This window comes from Salmo salar, chromosome ssa17 (genome assembly GCF_905237065.1).
Source record: "Salmo salar chromosome ssa17, Ssal_v3.1, whole genome shotgun sequence".
Taxonomy (NCBI): domain Eukaryota; kingdom Metazoa; phylum Chordata; class Actinopteri; order Salmoniformes; family Salmonidae; genus Salmo; species Salmo salar.
The window spans coordinates 18,252,444-18,262,500 of record NC_059458.1 but is presented as its reverse complement, the minus strand read 5'-3'; the positions used below and the strand labels follow the sequence as shown (position 1 = coordinate 18,262,500).

Genomic DNA, 10,057 nt, shown 5'->3' with positions numbered 1-10,057 from the left:
TATTTTCCTGGTTGTGCCAAAAGAACTGTGCACCTTGGCAGGACTCAGAGCCTAATGAACTCATCAGCCAGCTGGAGGAGCTTGGATGGGCTTGGAGGGGGAAGGTTTAGAAAGGAGCAGAGGAGGGACTTGGAAGGGGAAGGTTTAGAGAGGAGCACAGGAGGGACTTGGAAGGGGAAGGTTTAGAGAGGAGCATAGGAGGGACTTGGAAGGGGAAGGTTTAGAGAGGAGCACAGGAGGGACTTGGAAGGGGAAGGTTTAGAGAGTAGCACAGGAGGGACTTGGAAGGGGAAGGTTTAGAGAGGAGCACAGGAGGGACTTGGAAGGGGAAGGTTTAGAGAGTAGCACAGGAGGGACATGGAAGGGGAAGGTTTAGAGAGGCACACATGGGAAGGCCTGGGTGCTGTGTGCCACAACCACAAAAGATGACAGGCCAAGAACGAGGGATGGAGACGGAGGGATGGAATGGAAAAGAAGAAGGCACATTGGAGAAGGGAAAGTTGGGAAGATGGGAGGAAAGGATAGATGGAGATGGAGGGAGTACATATTTGTCTACTGCAGATGTAGAGGAGAGAGGTGGAAAAAGGAGAGAGGAATTATACAAAGAGAACCAGAGAGAGAGAGAGAGAAGAATGGAGAATGAGGAGACTAGTTAAGAGGAAGAGAGGAGAAGAAGATGTAGACATGGCTTTCTGAGAAATCTGACAAGAAGTATTGAAAATATTGAAAGTATTGAAAATTGTAAGCGGGGAACCATGCTGGGCCATTTAGTAACTAATGGTGCTTTCTCAAGTCTACTCTTATGTCATCATGCCTAGTTACCAAAGTTGAAAACAACCCATCTCTTCTCTTTAGTTTATCCAACAGGTTATATACACATATTCAACATAAAAACACTCAGTCTTTTCCTTGTCAGTCTTTAATTCTCTAATAAAACTTAAATCTCCATATTTCCCCTGTGTATGTATCTGTGCATACAATGCCTTCAGAAAGTATTCATACCCCTTGAATTATTCTACATTTTGTTGTGTTACAGCCTGAATTCAAAATGGATTCAATCTTTTTTTTCTCTCACCCATCTACACACAATACCCCATAATTACAAAGTGAAAACATGTTTTTAGAAATCTTTGCAAATATATTGATAATGAAATATCTCATTTACACAAGTATTCACACCCCTGAGTCAATACCTTGTAGAAGACCTTTGCCGGCGATTACAGCTGGGTGTCTTTCTGGGTAAGTCTCTAAGAGCTTTGTACACCTGGATGTGCAATATTTGCTCATTATAAAAAATACAACTCTGTCAATTTGATTGTTGGTCATTGATAGACAGCCATCTTCAAGTCTTGCCACAGATTGTAACTGTAACTAGGCCACTCAGGAACCTTCAATGTCATCCTGGTAGCAACTCCAGTGTAGATTTGGCCTTGTGTTTTAGGTTATTGTCCTGCTAAAAGGTGAATTCCTCTCCCAGTGTCTGTTGGAAAGCAGACTGAAAAAGGTTTTCAAGGATTTCTAGGATTTTGCCTGTGCTTACAGCTGTATTCCATTTATTTTCATTTTAAATAACGACCTAGTCCTTGCCAATGACAAGCATACCCCTTAACATGATGCAGCCACCACCATGCTTGAAAATATGAAGAGTTTTTGCAAAAAGTGAATTGCTTTGCATATTCTTTTTGCAGTATTATTTTAGTGCCTTGTTGCAAAGGATGCATGCTTTGGAATGTTTTTATTATGTACTGGTTTCCTTCTTTTCACTCTGTCATTTAGGTTAGTATTGTGGAGTAACTACAATGTTGTTGATCCATCCTTAGTTTTCCCATATCACAGCCATTAAACTCTCTAACTATTTTAAAATCACAATTGGCCTTATGGTGAAATCCCTGAGCAGTTTCCTTCCTTTCCAGCAACTGAGTTAGGAAGGACGCCTGTATCATTGTGGTGACTGGGTGTATTGATACACCATCCATAGCATAATTAACAACTTCATCATGCTCAAAGAGATATTCAGTGTCTGCTTTTTAAAAAAAAAAATTTTTTTACACGTCTACCAATCAGTGCCCTTCTTTGCGAGGCATTGAAAAACCTTCCTGGTCTTTGAGGTTGAATATGTGCTTGAAGTTCACTACTCGACTGAGGGACCTTACAGACAATGGTATGTGTGGGGTACAGAGATGAGATAGTCATTTAAAAAAATCATGTTTTAAACACTATCATTGAACATGGAATAAGTCCATGCAACTTATTATGTGATTTGTAAAGCACATTTGAACTCCTGAACTTAACTAAACTTGCCATAACAAAGGAGTTGAATACTTATGGACTCAAAACTTTTCAGCTTTTAATGTTTTATTAATTTCTAACATTTTCCACACAATAAAATACCACTTTGATATTATGGGGTATTGTGTGTGACACAAAATCTCATCCCATTTTAAATTCAGGCTGTAACAGAACAAAATGTGGAAAATGTAAAGGGGTGTGAATACTGTCTGAAGACACTGTATGTGTGTATATGTGTGTGTGTGTATCCATGAGAAGATCTTTGTGTCCATATGTGTCTCCATGCCTCTGTACAGCGCGCCGGCGTCCTGCTGGGAACACCAGATGGTGCAGAGGTCTGCCGTGGCGATGGCCACATTCTCACATGGGAGGCCTGGCTCCGTCTCCCACACCTCCTGTTCAACACAGTTTGGCCCCAGAACCCCCCCCCCTCCAACAGACCTCCCCACAGCCAGAGTCCACCCCGCCGACGCTACACAGCAACGCTAGACAGCACCAAGAGCATGACACACAGCAACACCAGGACAGCTCCTTAATGGGCTCACTGTGCCAACGGTTCCCTCCGTTCCCATCTGACGTGTGTGCTTTGGTGTTTGTGTGGGTAGATGCAAATGTAGTGCTGTTAAGTTATTCCCTGGAAATGATGGAGATTATACCTTCTCTTTTCAATCCACCTTGGAGGTTCTTGTTGGGAGCACACAAATATTTTGGGATTAGAGTATAGTTTTGCCTATTTGCATTAAAGGGAAAATCCACTCAAAAACGATATTTTGGTATTGTTTTGCATCATTGTGGTGATGTAGGCCACATCACCACAATGATGCAAAACAATACCAAAATATCGACACTTTGCTTCTTCAAAGTCCAATATCTTGAAAACTTGACTGCTGACATGCAAAACACTTAGGGACTGCATCAGCAGTGGACTAATGAAAAAAACATCAAAAGATTTGACCTTTAACATGTGACAATCAACAAAATAACTGAAAATTGAGAAAGAAAACAGCTTCTGTCTAGACAGGCCTTAAAGTTGAGTGACCCACTGGCCTGGACAGACTGGACTGAGCTGAGGGTCGGTCACAACGTCCTCTGTCTCTATCTGCAGAGAGAGTCCTCCCAAACAGCCCCCTGTGGCACCACATCTCCTGAGACAACACAACACCATAAACCTCCTGACAAAGTGACTAATCCCTCCCATTTCACCGCTCGCTCCGTCTCACTGGGCCCAGGAACATCGCCGGGAAAGGTCTGTGTGTGTGTGTGTGTGTGTGTGTGTGTGTGTGTGTGTGTGTGTGTGTGTGTGTGTGTGTGTGTGTGTGTGTGTGTGTTCCGACAGGCCTGGACAGGAGAATGGGTGTCAGAAGAGATTGAGAGATGGCTGAGAATGGGGCTTATTTAAGAGGGTACATTTCTATGGTCACAGAATGGGCCACAGCGAGTCAGCCGTGGTCCCCATATCCTCTTTTAATCACCCCGTTAGGCGCAGTCAGTCACAACACTCTCTGGTCACTGGCTCTCTTCAAGACCCCTGGTCACCTGGCCCAGTCCTGGTGGTACCACTGGAGGAGTGGTGGAGATGAGAGGAGCAGAGAAGAGGAGAGGAGGAGAGGGGAGGAGAGTAGTAGAGGGGCGGAGGAGAAGAGAAGAAAAGAGAAGATGAGGAGGACTGTGAGACAGGATCTATCATCTTCAACCAGCAACACAGAGAGAGTTTGGACAGACTGCCACTGCCTGGTAATGCCCACAGGCCCTCTTAAACAAATAACTGGAACCTTGCCTGGCCCTGCAGCTCTAGGCATGACTGTTCTGTATGATGTCCACTCACTGATAACTGTTATCTGTTGTATCAGCCCCTCCGTCCTGTATGATGTCCACTCAGTGATAACTGTTATCTGTTGTATCAGCCCCTCCGTCCTGTATGATGTCCACTCACTGATAACTGTTATCTGTTGTATCAGCCCCTCCGTCCTGTATGATGTCCACTCAGTGATAACTGTTATCTGTTGTATCAGCCCCGCCATCCTGTATGATGTCCACTCACTGATAACTGTTATCTGTTGTATCAGCCCCTCCGTCCTGTATGATGTCACTGATAACTGTTATCTGTTGTATCAGCCCCTCCGTCCTGTATGATGTCAACTCAGTGATAACTGTTATCTGTTGTATCAGCCCCTCCGTCCTGTATGATGTCCACTCAGTGATAACTGTTATCTGTTGTATCAGCCCCTCCGTCCTGTATGATGTCACTGATAACTGTTATCTGTTGTATCAGCCCCTCCGTCCTGTATGATGTCAACTCAGTGATAACTGTTATCTGTTGTATCAGCCCCTCCATCCTGTATGATGTCCACTCAGTGATAACTGTTATCTGTTGTATCAGCCCCGCCATCCTGTATGATGTCCACTCACTGATAACTGTTATCTGTTGTATCAGCCCCTCCGTCCTGTATGATGTCACTGATAACTGTTATCTGTTGTATCAGCCCCTCCGTCCTGTATGATGTCAACTCAGTGATAACTGTTATCTGTTGTATCAGCCCCTCCATCCTGTATGATGTCCACTCACTGATAACTGTTATCTGTTGTATCAGCCCCTCCGTCCTGTATGATGTCCACTCACTGATAACTGTTATCTGTTGTATCAGCCCCTCCGTCCTGTATGATGTCCACTCAGTGATAACTGTTATCTGTTGTATCAGCCCCTCCATCCTGTATGATGTCCACTCACTGATAACTGTTATCTGTTGTATCAGCCCCTCCGTCCTGTATGATGTCCACTCAGTGATAACTGTTATCTGTTGTATCAGCCCCTCCATCCTGTATGATGTCCACTCACTGATAACTGTTATCTGTTGTATCAGCCCCTCCATCCTGTATGATGTCCACTCACTGATAACTGTTATCTGTTGTATCAGCCCCTCCATCCTGTATGATGTGCATTCACTGATAACTGTTATCTGTTTTATCAGCCCCTCCATCCTTCTGATCCTATTGACACAAGAGATGATGTGGCGTTGTCTTCACTGTGACAGTGTATTGATCACTTCTATAGTGGGATTTCACTTGTGTTGATTTTGCAGGTGGTCATCCTTTTATACCATTGATTGTTTGGCAACTGTGTTTGACCATAGCTTTCTTTTCTATAATAATCATGTCAAAATACATTTAACCAAAACCCAAAAAGAACAGAAAAAGAAAAGAGAAAGAGGATACGCTGTAGATCTAGGATGTTTATATGCTGCGGTCTGATGTTGAAGGGAAACTGTAGACCGTTCCATCTGCTGACAACAGAGGGGCGATGTTAGAATCTGGATTCTATGTCTATGATTGGACTTGAGAAATCGGACTTGAGTTGTCGAAATAAAAACCGAGTTGGGAATATGGACCAAATGGCAACAAATCAGCAAAATGCTGTGTATTTATTTTACTTTATTAATTAATGTTAGACTTCCAACGTAGAACCTCTTGCTCTGAACGTCACGTTTTCTTAACCTGTTTCAACCTCAATGTATTATAATTAGCTAAGGCCTAATAGCCTTAAAATTTGTTTCAATCTCGAAGTGACACAACTGGCCTAATAAATCACCTTATATAATGTGAACCAACCTTACTGGTTGTTTCAATAAAATAGTTATTTTTCGTTGATTTGATAACATTTAACTAAAAATATGCAGATTAGTATTTTTATTGTATCGATCAGAATTTGAATTACTCTGTAAAAAAATCTAAATGTGTAAAGTCCTTATTATCCATTATCGTACTCATCTGGTTCCTCTTTGCCCGCTGACCCCAGAGGGACGACTGGAGGGGCGTGAGTAGAGAGAGGGAGGTGAGAGGGAGGGGGCGGTGTTAGACAATACCATTCCTCAAATATATTCCATCCCTCCGTTTCTCAAGTAAGCCTTTATTAGTTGGGAGGGTTTGGATCTTATCTCTCATAGAAGCCGCGTGCTGGACCCGATAACGTTCGGAAAACACAGAAGTGGAAAGGACGGGATTATCTTTCGGCTTTTCAATGCACTGACTACTGGCACACGGTGCACGAGGGCCTTTCTTATCACGGTCATCTCCATCAAGAACGGACAAATATCTGCACTTTCAGCGAGATCTTATCGACACAACAATCTATTGTTTCCCAGCTGGGTGTTCACAAGGCACAAGATTTTTGTTTATCTTCAGAAATATTTATCACATAATCGTTAACTATACTATCAACTATACTATCATCTTCCCAACGAATTGATATACCACAACTTAAAATTAGATGGTTCTGAGATAAACAACATTTTGTTTGATTCGACTGTTCAAAATCTCCAAAAGTAAACAGCAATTCATTTCTTAAGGCTTTCAACAGTAGCCTATAATTCCTGTCATGAATTGGACTAAATAAAATGGTTTGTGAAAAAAAACGAAGGGAAGCACAGAGTTAATTTGGAGTTGGAGTTTACTCCAACAGCTATCAAGAATCATCAGACAGTTGTGTCTCTCAACTGTTTGTCAAGGTAAGTGTCCAATTAACGAGTAGGCCGAAGAAAAATTACAAATAAAAAAATGCATATGAGGTATTAACCCTTTCTTTATTAGGTCTGTATTGCATATTTACAACAAAGTACACAGCTCGTATTTTTCCATTGCATTGTCGATACAACAACATTTTGTGTGGCCGAATTCAATGTCCGGCAGATGTCAACAATTTGATCCTTTTTTTCGTTGTTGTTCCATGCTGTCAAGTCATACCGCTCGAGCCAAGCAGATGTGTTCATCTCACTGTGACAGATGGACGACTTTGAATATGGAATATGTTAATTTGAATAGCATGGTTTCTCTCAATATTTACCATAATTTGCTTTAATATTCTGAAAAATGCTATGTTTGCTGCAAAACAAATCATAAGAACTGACACATAAGTGAAAAGAAAATTAGATTTAATTTTTAATGCTCTATAACCAAAATCATTGTAGAATAAATTATGCATTGGAGAAAATAAAAGTACAAAAACCTATTACAATTTACAGTAGTCCCATCACTGTCTGTTGCTTTTGCAATTTCCATTAAGACTATCACATTTCTCAGTCTTCTGCACTTGATCTCAAATTATTTATTTTCTGATTATGGTCTGCCTATCATCTACCCCTGTGACAGGTCATAACAAGACAGCCAAGCAAAAACTGCTCCCAATCATAATATTGAACACCAACGGTAACGAAAAAGTATTATTGTGTTCACAACATTATACTAAATTAATGAATAATATCTCTCTCTTCAGCTCTTTTTGGATACGAACTGAAAAACATATGAAAAGACTGAAAATGATGCTGAGTCCAGACCAAGCTGATTCCGACCTCGGATGGGGACAATCCGACGCAGAGTCGGTGCTCAACGACCTCAAGGTCGGGTGCCTGTCCGACGAACCGATGGAGGGGGAGGGGAAGACAAGGTCGCTGGCCCAACCGACCCTCAGCAGGGAGGAGAAGAGACGGAGGAGACGTGCGACTGCCAAGTACCGCTCGGCCCACGCCACGCGCGAGAGGATCCGCGTGGAAGCGTTCAATGTGGCCTTCGCTGAACTGAGAAAGTTGCTGCCAACTCTTCCCCCTGACAAGAAACTCTCCAAGATCGAGATCCTTAGACTTGCAATATGCTATATCTCCTATCTCAATCACGTTCTGGACGTCTAGTTGAAATTAGTGAGATACATTTTCAAATGGGAGAATTGGACAAGGAGAATGGAGGGACCAGAAAGAAATATGGGTGATATGTCACTTGTGAAATCGGGGATACATGAAAGTTGCCAGAAAGTACAAAAAAAAAGGGGGGAGAGAAGGAGTCTGCAGCCTACAGCCTACTTATCCATGATTTTGAAGAAAATGCCTGTTTGATATTGCGTTTGGTGAGGCTGGGTAACCCAGATGAACGAAAGAATGGATGTAAACAGAATGATATAGCTGCTTTATAGACATAGCATAGTTGATGTTTCCATAAAGGAGAACAAGTTCAAATGCATTAGTGCCACTTATGACGCATACAATTGTGACCTTTATCATTGTTATTTAAGTTTATGGAATTATTTATTTAAATGTGTTAATATTAAGGTTATCATATTTATTTATGTTTATAATAGACTGACGTCTTTTATGTAAACGTCCATTGTTTGTATCATTGTATACATGTATATTTTAGGCTGTGATGTTGAACTTCGAAAATGATGTTGTTGCTCTTCAAATGGCACTTTCTGTTTTTGTATTATACGTAGTTTCTTTAAAATTGAATTAGTACGTTAAGTGTAATATACTTTTATTCATGTCATGTCTATTGTCTATCAGGCAACGATAAGCACTTAATCATGTTGGGTTAAGTAAACTCATAAAACGTCAAACTTCGTTTAGTTCCCTTAAGTGTAAAGGGGAAGGAAGTGAATCAAAACTTAACAATACACTGAAAACGAATTAGCCTACTAAAGAAAAACATCCACACAATTTTAATTCGACTCACCGGATATATAAAGCTAAAATATAATTGAATGACATCGTTTGTGTTGATATCACTTTACAATTCAGAGGCAAACCTCTTTTGCTGTGACCAAAAATCATTTCAAAATAGTCTGATTTCTATTAAATGTTTTTATTTCCTAAAAAGCTAGAGGTGTTAATTTATATATCTGTCTCTGCTTTGTATCTCAAAAAACACAATAAGTAATTTTATAGCGAAGAAAAACACATCTTCTATCCAAAGATTTTTTGTCTCTTCAGGGTTGTGTACTTGTTGCTTTATGCAGATATTTTGTAGTAGAGTTATTGTGACAGCTGGTTTTTAATGAACGCATTTTTTATATTTTCCGGTGGTGTTTTTTGATTAAAAAAAAGGAAAGAAATACATGCTATTGAGGCTTTTCTGTTTTAATGGTAATTTTATTGAGACTAAAACAGGGAATAATTACTTGGGAATCGCCTTTCCAAAAATAGTCACACAATGTTGAAATTAGTCTGCCAGTGCTCAGGGGGTAAAATCCCTTGCATAATGACTGGAGCAATACGAATGAAATGAACAGTGCAATGGCCTTGATAAAAATGATTTCAATATTTAAACAGCAGCTGTCGTCCTGGAGGAAAAGCACGACGGTAGCCTAGCCTATTACACTTCCGAAATGGTCTTGATTGACAGGCCTCTATATCTTTCATTTCCCCCCCCAAATTAGAATGGTAGGCACATACAGTATTATTAAATGACGTCAGTGTGAGCTATAGCCTATATCCCGCTGCTTTGAAACTGTTTAGACACACACACACACACACACACACACACACACACACACACACACACACCCACGATTTAGGCGCTGGTCAAGCAAGCAAAGAGAGTATATAGCCTATATGTGATTTTCTCTCTCTCCTGTGCATGTATTCTGTGCTGCTCCTCGCTAGCTCCTGGCTGAAAGGCGCTCTCCCCAGAGAGGGGGCAGGTGTTACTCCAGACGAGCCAAGACAACCAAATTACTGACCGTCTGGCACCTCCCGTGGGAAAGAGAGAGGGAGAGGGGATGGAGGAGAGATGGAAATTTATGAGCGGGCAAGCACATCCATGTAATATTGCCAAATATGAGCAAAGATCCAAATCTTTGTATTTATTTCTGATGTATTGCCATCAATTCTGCTAAGGATTCTGGTCTAATAATGTAGGCCAAGGTTAGATCAGGCGCAACATTTGCACATGGTGTTTTTTAATAAACAAACGATTAAATGAATATACCAAAGTAAATAAATATATGTGA

The 10,057-nt window shown here is 41.1% G+C and overlaps 1 protein-coding gene across 1 annotated transcript; it reads left to right on the top strand.

Moving 5' to 3' along the window:
- The first annotated feature begins 6,168 nt into the window (after positions 1-6,168).
- On the top strand, positions 6,169-8,771 carry LOC106575320 (helix-loop-helix protein 2). The gene is made up of 2 exons (XM_014151786.2): positions 6,169-6,791; positions 7,556-8,771. Exon 2 carries the CDS (start codon positions 7,584-7,586, stop codon positions 7,965-7,967), a length of 384 nt encoding a protein of 127 aa, XP_014007261.1. The 5' UTR covers positions 6,169-6,791; positions 7,556-7,583; the 3' UTR covers positions 7,968-8,771.
- The last annotated feature ends 1,286 nt before the right edge of the window (positions 8,772-10,057 follow it).

Coding starts and splice junctions, on each gene's coding strand:
- LOC106575320 (XM_014151786.2), top strand. CDS start 7,584: ATGAAAAGACTGAAAATGATGCTGAGTCCAGACCAAGCTGATTCCGAC.